The sequence below is a fragment of the Misgurnus anguillicaudatus genome, chromosome 20, assembly GCF_027580225.2.
Source record: "Misgurnus anguillicaudatus chromosome 20, ASM2758022v2, whole genome shotgun sequence".
NCBI lineage: Eukaryota > Metazoa > Chordata > Actinopteri > Cypriniformes > Cobitidae > Misgurnus > Misgurnus anguillicaudatus.
In genome coordinates this window covers 37,222,897-37,240,001 of record NC_073356.2, presented here as the reverse complement: position 1 = coordinate 37,240,001, position 17,105 = coordinate 37,222,897, and the positions used below count along the sequence as shown (strand labels likewise).

General features: G+C 37.8%; 1 protein-coding gene across 2 annotated transcripts in view; it reads right to left on the bottom strand.

Annotated features, from left to right (window-relative positions):
- Positions 1-16,200, bottom strand: part of itgb8 (integrin, beta 8) — a 35,179-nt gene extending 18,979 nt beyond the window's left edge. The window contains exons 1-6 of one of the 2 annotated variants that reach the window (XM_073858626.1): positions 16,016-16,200; positions 6,124-6,209; positions 4,897-5,068; positions 3,602-3,848; positions 1,855-2,020; positions 874-1,032 (exon numbers count right to left, since the gene is read on the bottom strand). In XM_073858626.1, the coding sequence (XP_073714727.1) occupies positions 874-1,032; positions 1,855-2,020; positions 3,602-3,848; positions 4,897-4,951 (627 nt within the window). In that variant the 5' untranslated portion in view covers positions 4,952-5,068; positions 6,124-6,209; positions 16,016-16,200. Of the gene's footprint in view, positions 1-873; positions 1,033-1,854; positions 2,021-3,601; positions 3,849-4,896; positions 5,069-6,123; positions 6,210-6,971; positions 7,453-16,015 lie in introns of those variants that run through there. The other variant, XM_055219659.2, reaches the window with a different exon arrangement.
- Positions 16,201-17,105: the final 905 nt, after the last annotated feature.

Below are 17,105 nucleotides of genomic sequence, written 5' to 3'. Positions count from 1 at the left end.
TATCGTGAGAAGCAGGATCAATTTAAAGAAAGTAGGGATGCACGATATATCGGCCGACATATCGTTATCAGCCGATAACTGCTTATTTTTAATATTATCGGTTATCGGTCTGATAGCAAAATTAGGCAGATAAATGAAAGCCGATAAATGATGGTTTATTTTGGTTTTTTGAACCACTTCACTTGCTCATTGCTGGCCATGCGGAGTTTTGATTGGTGCTTTCTGTGACATAGCACGAAGATGACACGTGTTGCGGGCTTAAGAAGAGTATGCTAGTCTAGCGCAAAGATATCCGCGGTCTGCATTTTCATTGTGAAAATAATATGAATATTTATCGGCCTATATATCGGTTATCGCCCCCCAAATATAAAGAGTTATCGGTTATGGGTATCGGCCAAAATTTCCATATCGGTGCATCCCTAAAAGAAAGCATCCCCAGCACAGAGGCAGGCTAATGAAACCGGCTAGCGGTTGTTGCAAACATGTCAGGGAAGATGCAAAAAAAAGGAAAAGAGCTTTAGACCGAGCGAGGGCTCGCACATGTATCAACATTGGTCAAGCTTTCTCAGAAAGGCGAGAGCTGAAAGACAGAGAAGGCTCCGAGTAATATGCAGACCTCGCATTTTGCTTTTGCGCTTGTAAGTAACACTTTGATATTTTATTTTGTGCATGGTTGTACTTTCATTGCGTTCGTTACTATCTCTAAATGTCTCATCAGCTTGGTTGCATTTTCAGTTCATTTTTACGTATGAAAACATTTTTTCACTGAATGAATTGAATTTAAAAATTTAAATGTGTCAAGAACATGTGCACTCCCAACACGTGCCTACAAACTTCACGTTCGGGTGCTAGATACAATTTTGCTGACCTTACCATAGTAGTGGTTTGTGAGTAGATGTTGTTCTCCAGGTGGCACCGACCGTCGTGAGGAACAACGATGCCAGCCAGTTTACTATCCAGAGTCAAATGAGAAGGTTGATCTGTCATAACCAGAAGAAGATGTTTGGCTTCTGGTCTCCAACCAATGTCTTTCTGTAGAAATGAATCAGTTTACAAATCTAGATGACTTTGCATGACTACACTGCATGAATCTGTTTTTAATTAATATGTGAGAAAGTTGACTGTTAAGTTACCAAATGAGTAATGTTGAAATAAAACATTGTTGATAGTTACTGAACACGGTGAACATTTCTGAAGTGACCGTGTCCTCTTTTAAAACAACAGAAATGATGACTATTCCACCTGAAACATGTCTGTGGCAAAGCAAAACCTTTTATAGCAACACACAGTAGGATGTTACAAAGACTGAAACTCATTGAAGGTCACTTTCCGGATTTTCATTCCAGTGCCGAAGCGCGCAGGAAGTTTTCATTTATCAGGGCCACACTGTAATTCACCGAAAACTCCCACCAGTTGAATACTATAAAGAGTCTTTGTTGATATAACGGCATGCATCCCGCTGGGCAGATCTTACGCTCCACTACGAACAGCCACATGAATTAGAGGACTAAAACTCTAGCGATGACATCATCCTTTGCAAATCCTCTGGTTAAGGTTATTTTTATAGGCGCTGATTCAGCTCTTCAACAATGCTTGACGTATACATTAGTTTCTCGTGTGTCATCATATAAACTCTTTAGGCAATGTTCCCAAGATAGTCGTTCTGACCTGAGACCTGCTGTCTCCACATTAACCGCAGCATAATATGTTCTGATGATGACACACAAACAGTCATGCGAACAGAAGAAGACTCAAGTGAGTCCTGTGGGGGTGATCATGAAATGAATAAGTGTAAAATGTAAATAAAGTAAAAGTTTTTTGGACCCTTACAGAATAGGTGTATAGTACACACACCTTACAAACGATGGCCTGCAACATGGCATCGAAGCCGCCCTCCGGAGTGTCCATGTTTCCCGAGATCCTCTGCTCCTTAATGACACGCGTGAACTCCGTCATGTTCTCTGTGATGGGCAGGACGTGGATAAAACCGTGAGCGGGCCTGCATTGGACCTCATAATTACTGTAACCGGGGAGAAAGTGAGAGAGAGAGAGAGATGTGGTTGATATAAGATATCATCGAGCAGATTCCCACACTAGTTGGAATGAGATCACTGGATAAAATATTCAGGGGATCCCCGGGCTTGATTTATACTACTGGAGTCAGCTATGAGTGCTGAGCTTTCAACAGCACTATGAACAACAACAAAGACACACACAGGAGCATCAAAAGCTTTACAAAGGAAAGAAAAATCTCTTAGACAGCAATAACATTCAATGGAAAGCAAATGAAGACCTTGAGCTGGAACGTTTTCATAAACATGCGTATCTCCATGTCTACGAACGAGAGATTTTACCAGTATTGTTTAAACATTTTTTCAGAAAAGATCTCTCTGTTTTTACTTTACTTGTCAGCCATTATCATCAAGGTTGAGAACTTCCAGAAACTAAAGACACCATGAACTTCATAAAAGGCAACAAGTAGGTTTTGCAAAAATGAAACATTAATAATCTTAACAAAATAACTACACCCTTCACATCTGGGCCAATTTGATAAAGAACAAAGATGCATATCTTAAATATCTCAGCAGGGTTGACTGTTCACAATTGTGACCCTGAACCAGTCAAGGGTATTTTTTTATTGAGATGTACAGTATACATTATCTACAAAATAAGTTTTCCACTGATTTATGGTTTGTTAGGATAAGGAAAATATTTGGCTGAGATACAACTATTTGAAAATCGTATTATTGAGAAAATCGCCTTTAAAGTTGTTCAATTGAAGTCCTTAGCTACACACATTACTAATGATAAATATATTGTTAATATACACTCACCTAAAGGATTATTAGGAACACCATATGTTGGCCCATATTGATAGGATAGCATCTTGCAGTTGATGGAGATTTGTGGGATGCACATCCAGGGCACGAAGCTCCCGTTCCACCACATTACAAAGATGCTCTTTTGGGTTGAGATCTGGTGACTGCGGGGGCCATTTTAGTCCAGTGAACTCATTGTCATGTTCAAGAAACCAATTTAAAATGATTTGAGCTTTGTGACATGGTGCATTATCCTGCTGGAAGTAGCCATCAGAGGATGAGTACATGGTGGTCATAAAGGGATGGAAACAATGCTCAGGTAGGCAGTGGCACTTAAACGATGCCCAATTGGCACTAAAGGGCCTAAAGTGTGCCAAGAAAACATCCCCCACACCATTACACCAATAAGAAATTGAACAGGTGTTCCTAATAATCCTTTAGGTGAGTGAATTTATGGTAGGAAATTTACAAATTATCTTCATGGAACATGATCTTTACTTAACATCCTAATGAGTTTTGGCATAAAAACAATCAATAGTTTTGACCCATGCAATGTATTTTTGGCTATTGCTATAAATATACCCACGTTATGACTGGTTTTGTGGTCCAGGGTCACAGTAATGCTTAACAGTTGGGTTTCGTTCAAGTATCTGAGCACAGTTTGAGATGATATAAGAGTTTTACTGCTCAAAACAGACTTATTGCATGGTCTAATATGACCTGAGATATTAAAGAGATCCAATATGTTAATCTAGTTGCATGCTGGAACCCATTATCTTTACCTGCAAGGATTCGCCAGTTTGGAGGGGTGAACGTCGATATACGGAGACACAGGTTTATCCACGAAAGAGCCGAAACCGACCTGGAAATCACTAGAATGTTCCTTCATCTGGTGAGACAGGGCCAGACCCACAGTCTTCAGCCGATCCAAGTTGTCCTGCATGGATGCAGACACGTCCACAAGATAATAGAGATCCACAGGGTAGCGTTCCAGCTGCTGTACTTGCACCACGAAGCTTGCATCACTCCCTGAGACGAGAATAATAGCACAACTGTCATAATAACTCCACAATTACACTTATGACTTTAACATTGTTTAAAACTCTTGACATTATGCTTACTGACTATATGCCCATCAGTTTAGATGTATAAAATAATACAACTGAAGATGGCATCTAAAACCCAATTAACACAGCAATTTGGTCCCAGAAAATTTCCGTAAAATTGTCAAGAGAGGCTTCTGTGTGAACACAAACACGTCCCGTAAATGTTCTGGGATCGCTCCAGTAAAGACGATCTGGTAACATTGCCTTTACATTCACGGAAAGCATTCTCTGTGTCATCGCAATAAGAAGTTATGGTTCAGCTCAGATTTAAACGCAGATCAACATTCACAAACAAACTGGACTGAAGCAAAAATGAGGGAGCTCGTCACTATCAGCGCTGAAGCTGAGATAATTCACCAGCAGGACAGCACATCACTCTTAACGTCATAAACAAAAATGCACACGCATGGTGTCTCGAGAAAAATCACATACAATTAGCAAACTTTAGACGCTGTGGAAAAAAACTAACAAGTGCAGGACTATATACATGATTAAATAATCAATCATCTCATCGCAATTGTTTGACCTCATTGCGATGACTTTAAATCACCGCAATGATTGCACATCTCTCTAAAAAACACAAGGGGAGCTGCAGCGCCTGTATAAATGAGACAGTATCAGATTACTTTTAAATATGTGTATTAATATTTACTGCCAGGATACCTTTGCAAAAGATTTTATTTAAATAATTACAAAAATGTGTGAAAATTATTTTTCATAAATAAACAAAAAAAATTTATGAGAATTAAATGCCAAAGCACTAAAACAGGCAATTAATGGTCATAATCACCGCAATTTATCAATCAATTAATCGTCAGCCAAATTTCATAACCATGACGGGATCTTTACGGTATGTGCATGCACAGCATTTTCCGTGTATTTTCCGTAATATCTGTGTGAAAAGAGCTTAAGAGTCATTTTAGTACGGCGACACAAAGTGAACTTCAGCCCACTTTCTCTTCAAACATTACCTGGTCTCAGGTGGATGGTAATCTCTCTGGGTGTCACCTGTGAGCTGCTGAACATGGTGTTCACCTCCACTTTAACATGTGGGTTTTCGATAAACTCCTCTTTACAACCCCTGACCCTTAGGTCAGAAACAGATCCACATCTCTGGCTTATGTGTGCACCGTTCAGGAACCTCTGTCAGGGTAAACAAACCATCAAAAGTGTCAAGGGTCACTGGAAACGAGAAACAGGACAACTGGGTGGTTTTATTTCAACTACACACAGCATGCAAAATCTCATTACTGTTGTTCAGGATTAATCTCCACACACAGTACAGACTTAATGAACTTATTTTCTTAACCACAATGCATGGCTTTCTTTACAAAGACAGGCTTTCATTTAAATGCCCTTTCTGAGGAAAATAACCTTTAATGGAAAATCATTCTGGAAAGGAGAAAGACACAGACTCTGTTCAGACAATTACAAATAAAGGCCTCAATTAAAAGCAAAATTATTTTACAGGAGCTCCTTTCATTCCCAGTTATTATTGTTCCCCTTGGTTAACTTCAAATTCAAGGACCTTTCAGGGATTTTTCAGGTCCAGTACCCTCAAATTCAAGGACTAAATGTGGGGACACATTTTAAGTGAGAGCAAGGTTACATCATGTTACCTTTTAAGATACATTGTTACAGTTCCTTTTCGAGGGAACTCGCGCTGCGTCACTGCGGTGACACATTGGGGACACCTCCAGGGGTAAGTGCGTCTGAATGTGTATATCAAATTCAACCAATGGTGAGGCTTGACGACAAAGACAGGGTGACACGGGAGCCAGGAAGTATATCGCTATATGCAATATTGCCAAAGACGGCGTTACAGGGACGCAGGAAGTATGACAAGGGAGACGCAGCGTCTCGTTCCCTTCTCAGGAAACAACAGTTACATGCGTAACCCGAGACGTTTTTATGTGTCAAACACAATTATGCAAAAAAAGCTCCTATTTAAGAGCCTTTATGTTAAGTGAAGTTCCTGAAGTGTCTAACTAGTACCAAAACATTTGTATTTTACTTTTCAGCTCCTGGAGAACTCTGTGGATTAGTGCTCGGTTTACGTCAAATAGAAAAGAAATACACTCAGAACAGAAGCGAGGGCACTGGGGGAGGGAACTAGCGTTATCGCCAACAAACGAAACAACCCCAAACTGCACACTGACAACACAACAATAGCAAAAACCCTCTCACACACACATTACCTCTTGAAAGCACCAGGCGCATTCAGGGCCGAGTCTCAGACAGGCTTCACATGTGGAGATGAGGTCAGACGAGCAATGGTTATCCGCTAAGCACAAGCACAGAGACACATTTACACATGAATGAACGAGTGTTCAAATGCGGCGGGGGTATTGTGTGTTACACAGCCCCTCTGAAAATACAACCGCAGACTTTTCAGAAAGACACTGAATCACAATGTATAAGCAATTCAAATTAAGTTTATTTTATAGATAACCATACTTCTACATTATGGCATGTCATTCAAAAGTGAATTAGTGTAACCCGGGGAATTTTGGATGTACCTAAAGGAGGAAAATGCATTTAATTGATGTGACATTAAATAATTAAATATGCAGCATCACGCAGAAGCTTCAAATCCAGATCAATCTGATATTGTATCAAATCAGTCCAAGTTTTTTATGTAGGACTTTAAATTAGACAGATCAGTCATGTGGCAGGTGTAATACCTCCAAATACATGAATATTTGCTGTTTAAAACATCTTTAAATTAAATATAAAATACTATTTATAATAAAAATAATATACAGTAAAACATAAAACAGTTAATAATGAATAATGAACAAAAATGTGATATTACAGTTCATTACTGTTTTGAAGAAAACAACATAAAAAATGCTACAAAAAATCAATAAGGAGATATAGCCATGTGACAACCTGCCCGCGTATAGACACAGAAGAGTTTCCATACATTCTCATTTTAACTCTTAATGATCCAAAGATGATCTTCTGCGCGTTACAAACACATAACAACGCAATACACAAAACAGCAAACGCAAGGGTCACAGTCAGGTGTCAAAGACAAACTCACCCGGGTCAGACCTGACGAGCACGAGCAGCGCAGAGATGAGTAGCAGCAGCGCGCGAGAAGGAATCAGATCCCGGGAGTGACGCGCGCCGGTCATAGCCGCATTGAGAGAAACGGAAAGCGTGTGACCGCGTTTGTAACGCGCTGCGGGGTTTGAACAGCGACGGAAAATCCCCCGGGAACACGTCAGACCGGCATCTGATCCTCATCACCCAATAACCGCTTAATCCGATGCGAGACGAGATTGAGATGCGCTTTTACGCGTCGGCCGCGCATCGCTGGGCACGTTCAAATCGAGACTCCGCTTTCTTCTCGTGTCGTCACGGAATTGTCACATTCTGCGCGTCATGCGTCAAGTGCGCTTGTCGGGATGAAACAGCTCGTTGATCATTGCCGTGATTTTGAAAGTGAACGCCATGTAAACGCGCAGAGTCAATCGGAACTATGGTAACGAGCACGACACACAACTGATCTGAGATCAGACTGGCTGTAACGTGGAGGCGGGGGACATACAGTAGAGATTAAATGCGAGTGCATTTACACTACGGTTGAATTCTTTTTTGCCTTATCCTTACATCATGACCTTTATACGAAGGAACTTTTTTTAATACAAAGCAACTTAGCCTACTGTACATTCAAATTCCCCAGCATGATAACTTGAATGTGCTTTAAGTAGCTTTGGATACATACAGTAAAGGTAAATAAGACTGAAAGACAAGCCTGACATGAGCATCTATATTGTCTTTGTGTCAGTAGGGAATTCAAAGAGTGTCAAGGGCATTAAACAAAGAGAACTTTACTGATCAATACAATTCTGGTAAACATTACACGCAATCATTCTGTCATCATTCACAATGACATCATTCCAATCCACACCCATTTAAGTTATCGCTCTGCATGAAACACAAACTGTGATATTGTACAAAAGATTGCTGCTCTAATAGATACATTCAGGAACACGGTGCTACCTGCTATACACTAAATATATGTATCACATACTTTTAGTACATAGTATAATTTGGGACACAGCATGGGAATGTCAGGACATTTGATGACATTGACAATCATTAACATTTAGATGTTTTTAGTAAACAACTTTTGTAGGCTTTCCATGTAAAGTACTGAACACGAATTGTATAAGAGCAAATAAAAGTGAATGATGCGAGTAAATGATATAACATTTTAAGCCCAATATTTTTACATTGAACTGTCCAGATGAAATCATATTCTCCGTGACAAACTATTTTTTTCATGTGTCATTTGTATATATTTAATATTCAATTTCACAAACTGTAAAATATCACAGCAACAACAGCCCATGCTTTCAGCAAACTTTAATTGGTTTCACTTTAGTGTGAAAGAGAGCACAATGTCTCCTATTCTCCAGATAACAGGGACCGCATCTAAGATGTAGGACATGTCCCAGTAGAGAAGTGAAGAGACTGTCACAGAAAGACAGAGAGAAAGATAGAGAGAGATTGTTGCGAACTAACCCACTATCAGTGATGTATCTTAGTTTATGATTTATTAGGAAAAAGTGATGCATAAAACTTTTAATCAGTATGAAACTGAAGTTTCATCACAGGTCACAGTACAGTATTCAAATGTGACATTTGGCTACACATCTGACAGAAGTGTTAGGCATAAAGGCCTACTGAAATTATTAAACTTAGTCTGCTATGAACATGCAGAATGTATGCATTTTTTTTTTCTAATCCTAAAAAAGTTTTTTGTTCAAATGGATAGACAATCTCTCATCTCATATCCAAGTGTACATTTGTTAAGAGAAGGTGCAGAGCTGTAATAAAGAGCCAGTAACTTTTAATAAACATTTCAGATACTGTAATTTAATAGTAACAATAAAGATCTAACTTTGCTTGTAAACAGTTGACTGGCATTGCATTCGGGCATTTTACGAGATGGTTCCCTTCCCCCAGTATGATGTTGTCTGTTTTTCTTGCTGGTTAGATGGGCCACGCTGGTTTATTGGAATCTTCCAGCCACAATATATCACAGTTCCCCAACCTGTCTGACCGATGTGGGCTGCCCGCTGACCCGCTGGGGCTTTCTGTCAAACTCCCAAACAAACGGGACTCTCTGGACAGCATCATAGCTATTTTTGTTATACTGACATGGTTTGGTTTAACGCTTTGCAAGGCACCGACAACTCCAGTTTCACTTTAATCATTAATCTTACAGCTTAACCAATGTAGGCTACTGTCGCCCTACACATTGCCCACAAAACTGTACCCAGTTTAATATTAACATCATGTGCTTTAGAGGAAAACTGGCCCATCTAAAGTCATTTTTTTGTGATTTACTGCATGTTTTCTATATAAACTGTGATATAACCTTGATAACCTAAACAATAAATGAATCAAACTTTGATGTTCATCATCTCATTATTAGATGAATGAAACTTTAACCTGCATTTCACAGACAGCGTAAAAATAATACTCTGACACACCTCAACGTTTAAAACAGGTAAAATATAATTTCATATTACTATTTTAAGTTCTATCACCATAATCTCCAAAATCTAGTGAGCTTTCTAACTAGACAGCATTTTAAGATAGTGTATGCTGTGTGAAGGCTATTACAAAAGGTATAACAATTTACATTCACTTTTATGCATTTAGCAAACGCTTTAATGCAAGGCAACATCTAGTGCATTACAAGGTATACGTGGGTTCAAACCCATGACCTTTTGCGCTGCTAACGCATGCTTTACCACCGAGCTACACAGGAGTTATGCAAATTTAAAGGTAGATGCACTTCAGATTTCAAGATTTATTTTCAAGGGTGATGGGACAAAGTAAAGAAAATCTTTAGCATACAGGTCAAAGGTCACCATAACTCAGGCTGTCATACCTCACACAGCGTAACATTCATGAGGTCACGACTATGATGACCTCACAGCGACTCCTTTAATCCGCTAACTGGCTCCTGGAGGAGTAAATCTAGTTTTCCCACCGAGCGGGTCAAATGAGCACCGGCTGCAGGTTCACAGCATACACACTGCCACAAAGACACCAGCACAACTCTTAGTGTAGGATTTGTGTTTTCAAACACACAAACTGAAGTGTGCACAGTTTTAGGAGCTTTCACTTTTTATGACTTGAAAATGCAAAGTTTAAAAATATTACAACTAAACAATTAATTTTCTATATAGCTTGTGACCTATTACTTTAACAAACACCTTCAGGGGAAACGAAACCTGATAATCCGGTCCAGAATGACTTTAAATAGCATCCAGTTGAACGTACAATATTCCCCACTATAGTGCACTACAAGAGAACTTTGTTATTGATTTTATATCAAGCATGACCTTAACAAGATTAAAAGATCAGAGAGGAACGTTTTTTGAATTCCCCTTTTAGATTGTGATATTTAGCACAGTGTGAAATGTACATATTTATAGACCTGAAAAAGGAAACACCCACATACCGATTCTTCTTTAAAGACGTAATAATAAATCAACAAAAAACATTTACATCACACGAGACACGTTTTCTACATAAAATCATCTTACGTAATATGTAAAAGAGGGTGACCCATAACATTCAGTGAAAATATTATCTTGATATCTTTAATATTGACTAAGATCATGTCAAAGACTGAAACCAATGTGAAATCAGACTTTGATACTACAGATCTCAATATTAGATTATGGGATGATTTCACATTTTGAGCAGTCAGGTCAGATATCACAAAAAGATAGTTGCTTTAAAAAAAAACGTATAAATAAGTATTTAAAGTAACCTGCACTTTTATGTTTTAAACAGAGATGGCGATAGAGAGAAAGTTCTGTTTGGCTGCTTTACGCTAAATTAGAATTTGGGGACAAAATGTGATGGCAAAATCATTAGGAATAAGCAAATTTTCAAAAATGAGTTAATTATGGATGATTTGTTGGAATCTGACAATAAATGACAGAGTTACACGTGTTTGAAGTTGATAAAGTCAGCAAAGTTAATTTTGAGGTTCAAAAAGGTTTAAAAACAAAATCACCGTAAAATCAATTTATATATTAAAATCACATGGTAAAACTAATAGGTTTGGCACACAAAAAGTCTAAAACAATACTATAGGAAAAATATATGTTTAACTTTTTTCATTCTTTTGGTGTTTGATTGACAGATCTACTGTAATGCAAGGATCTAATACAATGTTATCAGATTTTTTCCGCAACCGTACATCAAACATTCACTTAAAGGATTAGTCCATTTCGAAAAATCCAGATAATTTACACACCACCATGTCATCCAAAATTTTGATGTCTTTCTTTTTTCAATCGAGAGAAAATTAAGTTTTTTGAGGAAAACAGGATTTTTCTCATTTTAATGGACTTTAATGGACCCCAACACTTAACAATTAATGCAGTTTAAAAGTTTCAAAGGACTCTAAATGATCTCAAACGAGGCATAAGGGTCTTATCAAGCGAAACGATTGTCATTTTTGACAATAAAAATAAAAATATGCACTTTTAAACCACAACTTCTCGTCTATCTCCGATCCTGTGACGCCCCAGCGCGACGTAATTGTGTAATGCCATGGAAAGGTCACGTGTTACATATATGAAACGCACATTTGCCGACCATTTTAAACAATAAACTCACACAAAGACCTTAACTATTATCATTCACATACAACAACTTCGAAACGGTCCTCTTTCTCCACACTTGTAAACACTGGGGCGTAGTTTCGATACGTCATTCGTGACCTCTTGATGTGATGACGTATTACGTGAGGTCGCGCTGGCACATCACACGACCGCAGGAAAACAAGAAGTTGTGGTTTAAAAGTGCATATTTTTTATTTTCTTGCCAAAAATGAAAATTGCTTCGCTAGATAAGACCCTTATGCCTCGTTTGGGATCGTTTAGAGTCCTTTGAAACTGAAATTTTAAACTGCATTAAAACTGTTAAGTGTTGGGGTCCATTAAAGTTCATCAAAATGAAAAAAATCCTGGAATGTTTGCCTTAAAAAACATAATTTCTTCTCGACTGAACAAAGAAAGACAATTTTGGATGACATGGTGGTGAGTAAATTGTCTGGATGTTTTATAAGAAAATTGACTAATCCTTTAATTCTGGTCAAAACAGATATTTTTGAAACTGAAATTCTGTATATGTGTATATATCGGGGGCCGTACTCTTGTACGTCTGTGTGTACGCGGATCTGTCGGTCAGCATTAGGAAGATCGTTTTCATGTCTTATGGTCTTAATAACTCCAATAACTTCAATCAGATATGAAGTTTTTCTCTCTTAATAACTCTTTAAACATCAAAAAAAAAAAATTTTTTCATTTCTGTGTGTTTTAAAACCAAAATCAAAATGTCACACGTGGATGGACAGGCATCTTTGTATTAGATTAAGCATTTAGGACGGTACATCTCTCATTAAATGTAAAAATAAAGATAATTTTAGATGTTAAATGACTAGTTAGAGCATTGGGATCATTAGATGAAGGCTCAATGTTATGAAAACCATCATTTCGACCAAAATCAACATTTATACTTTCTTATATATAATTTTGCAGCTCAAAATTAGACAGTGCACATTTTGCATATAAACGCATTTTTTTTAAAGATTTTTAACAAATATCCTTTTATCACAATAGATTGACATTCAGTCATGACACAGAAATAAACCCACACATTTCTAGAGTATCCTGTTATTCACATGTTCTTTTGTGGCGAGTTTTAGCATGCTTTACCAGGCCAGCTAACAATGTCATGGCTAACCGCATGTTTCTCTTTTTATGCTTTTATAATAGCTGGACTTTACCAACCCATCTGAGGACGCCTGTACGAGTGACACAGCAAACCACCTCCCCTCCCAAACGCTTTTAACTATACAGTCTCCATAGCCTGATGATAACTGTCACATCACTGGCGTGGGCAGAGCAGTCATTTGTGTGGCTTCCAAAACCTGACGTAAAATTAGTGGGTTGAGCTCAAGGTCTGGATTGCATTCTCAGAGATTGGAAGTTTTGAGCTGCTGTGACTTTGTATGGTGTATAATTTTACAGACCACAGAGAGGAATGACTTTACTGAACAGGTTCCAGATCTCTGACTGACCACGGCCGGAAGAACGGCAAGTGAATAAAACAACAACCTGACTCAACTGTTTTATATGATTTATTAAAAAAAATCCCTGGATTAATCAAACAAACTTCTAATGCATTAAGATGTATAATCTGATTTTTGTATAAAAAACTTGAATGAATATCTTAATGTTCATAATTTCTTATGAAAATAACTTGTGAAGGTTAGCCTTAATCACAAAACACAACAGACAAAATAAAACTATTAAAGATGCTATTTCTCATTTAGACCAATTTTACACGACAACGATGTAGTGAAAAACTAAAAAGATTTTCCTTTGCGTTCATAAAATGTTTTAAATACACACAAAAACGCTGTCAAAAAGATTTGCGAAGATGACTAAATCTACTGTATTACGCATGCCAGACCAGTAGATGGCGATGTCACCTTGTAAACAAACACTACAAGTCTGTGCAGACACACATTTGCATATAAATACAAACAATCAAAGTGAAAGCAACAAGCAGTTTACTTTAGACGTACGAAGTGACCCTGGACAATAAAACGCCAACATTTTTAAAACTTTGTTGGTGAAGCATTAATAAACTTAGTATCTTGAGCAGCAAAAACACAGTCCTGTAGGCCGCCAATTATAATTTTTTTTTTGTTATACTCGTGCATGCCTATAGACTAAATTGACAGATGCGCATGACGTCACTGTTATCACAGATTCCTGTTTATGTAGGTTGCACGAAGATCGGTTATCATAAACTTGAAAAAAGTCCATTATTTTTGACCACAAAACACTGTTGTTGTATAAATGAACAGTCAAAATGCATAAAAGCTTTACAGTTTATGGTTGAAATCGATTTGTGTAAACGGCGCCTTAAGCTATAAGTATAGTCCCATTATTACGCATACACGAGGGTCCACGTACAGAGCGCGTGAAGCAAATTTAATCAAAATAGTATGCGCGCACTGCCCGATTTTTGTAACCGTGCATGCTTTGTATGTGTAGGTCGCGCATTGCATTTTGTCACAATGTGCTGAATGTCTGCGTACACGTACGAATCATAAAGACTATGGCCACGTCCTAAATCGCGTACTGTGACAGTAGGTACTAAATTAGTCATACCTCTTTCACACAGTAATTCTGGTAAATTACCATGAATTTACCAGAATGAATTTACCAGTAAATACAAAAATGTGCAGTTCACACACGCAGTGGCGTTCCGTTATTTTACCAGTAAGACATCATTCACACATCAGTATCAAAATACCGGTAAATTCATTGAGAAAGCGGAAGTGTTGTATTTGTAAACAATCCACGTCGTTCATATCCACGGTCCGTATTTTGCTGTTTTCACGTCTGTGGTAAACAATCGCGAAGTTGCTCATGACCAAACAACATTGAATGAGACGACGTCAAACCGAAAATGCGTTTTTAACAACAGTACTGTTTGCACTTTAGGCTTCACAGAGAGCGTGCTAAGGACGTCGGCAATTCGGCGGTAAGCTGTTTTAAACAACTTTGGTGAAGAAATGTGGACGTAATCTTCAGGTGTGCTCAACTTTCAAGCAGCATGTGTGTGGAAATGTCCGTAAACAGTGCGGGGGTAAATGCGTCATCTGTATTAAAACGCTATGATTGGCCCGAAGCTGTCAGCGCGGTCTGACGTCGTCCGTTCTAAATGCCGGTAATCCTATAATTTTCGTTCACACATAGCACTTACCGGTAAATTACTGGTAATCTTACAACCTGTCTTACTGGTAAATTGGGAGCACTGATTTACCAGAAAGGTTCTGTTCACACATGATCTGTTAACTGCAATTTACCAGTAAATTACCAGTAAAGACTGTATGTGTGAAAGGGACTAGTGACAGTTAAACGCACACCATTGAACTTTTTGGCCACTAGGGGGTGCTAGACATTTATTTTTCACATCTAGCGCCCCTAGAGGCCACAAGCGCCACAGCAGTGTCGCAAAGGAAAAGAAGACAACTCTTTAGGTCACAAAGTGTGCCTTCCAGCTGTTAATATATGTATTTGCATTTGAATAGAGCCGCGTTACCACTTTTGGAAATTTTTGAATAAAACAACACATCTCCTTCTTCTTTTTCGTTGGATAACTCCTTTCCCAGGGGCTCAAGGGATAGTAAAGGGTTCATCGAACAAACACTTCGGAATCATGCCGGAAGTAGTAGGTCATCCGGGTACTTTTTGCCTACTGTTTTAGGAATAATATGAATTCGGACATACTTCTCGCCTATATAGTATGGAAGTAGGCGGTTTCGGACGCAGCCTGCGCTTTGCAAGTGAATTCAACCACGTGCGTAAGTTCGTGTAAAGTTAAATGACCTTAATCCATAAGGTATTTTTTTTCCAATGTACTTTTATCAGCAGTTTGTTTACCTACCAACTGTGCTACAGTCATGAATGATCATTCATAATGAAATCATGATCCGAGTTGTGACTTTCCCCTGGTGATAAAGCAGGCACAAAGATACTCATATACTTGTTACATTACAATAAGGAATATAGAGAACAGACTATCAAAAGCAATAAAAGTGTACTTTGTATCGTTTTATATGCATCATTGTTGTATAAATCATTAATATTTATCCAGTGACCCAATGCTGGGTTAAAAATAACTAGAGTGCATAATATAAAACCACCACAGTACTTTTAAAAGCTTTTCTACCTCTGTGAATACCCTTCGGCCTTCTCCACATGACGTCTAACATGTTTTTCTCAACTAGTGCAGTCAGTGATGGTTATTAATGTGTTTGTTTACCAACTGAGCTACAATCACGAATGATCATTCATAATGAAATTGTGATCCGTGTTGTGACTTTCACCTGGTGAAAGTCTGAGTGAAATCACAATGTTTGTCTTGGTAGATAACACAAAACATCTTTCTTGTTGTATAATCTCACTGTGGGTCTGAACAGGAAATAAAAGTGGCTTTGGTTACTCAGTGTTCAGGAGAATTCACCTTCAGTCCAAATGGATTTTACAGCTCGATTTTCTCAGCCAGACATGTTGAACGATGGCTCATTAAGCCTGTGGGCACACACAGGAATCTGGGGGACTTTCCATCGAAAGGGAAAAAGAAACAAACCAACCAGAGGACTTGTGGGCAGCACCTGGGATAACTCCTGATTTCCTGGACACCTGCATGTGTTTCCGGAATAAAAAGTAAAACGTTAACAGCACTGACCGCTAGATGTCTGAACACTACCGCAATGACAGGATGACATTTGAGAGAACGGGCGGAAGAACAAAATATCATGCGGCACTTAGCAGAGATATGACACCACAGTCCTGACATTTACTGAATAATTACAGTCACAAAGACATCAGTTAGACCAGAGATGTGCTAGATTGTGATATTAAATATGTCTGTGTTGTTCTCAATGCACATTCTCCATTTTCCATTAATCAGACAGCACTTATTGTTGTTGATACCATTACGAATCTAAACTTTGTTAGCTAGTTGTTTATTTATTTGCTATTTTCAGTGAACACCTAATAAGAATATATTTTAATTACTTTTATTATACATATGCATATTGTTCTTAAAGCCTGTGAATGATTAAATGGTTTGAGCGCCATCATGTGGCTAATAAGTTTAATGCAGCTTTTCTAGAAAAGAAAAGAACTATAATATTACTATAAAAAATAGTTTTACATTAAATATTACATATATAATATCACATCAATTAATTTTTGTTTGCATTATATATGTGTGTGAACTTTGTATAATATTTATTAATATATAAATATACACACATCAGAATATATTTAGTGTATATACATTTTTATATTTATATATAATTTAGATATTATGTTATGTTATAAAAATATAAATACTTTATATATAAATATATTTCTTTCTTAAAATTACACACATATGATTTTTTTCTGCAAACGATTAGTTTGGATTAATTGTTATGCAGCCTTTAGGTTCTTTGTAAACACAATCTGTACACCAGCAATGGCCAATTCCTGTCTATTTCAAAACTCAAAATGTGTGGGTGGAAAATGACACCAAAGACAGAACCCAACTCTTCTGTAGACAGACA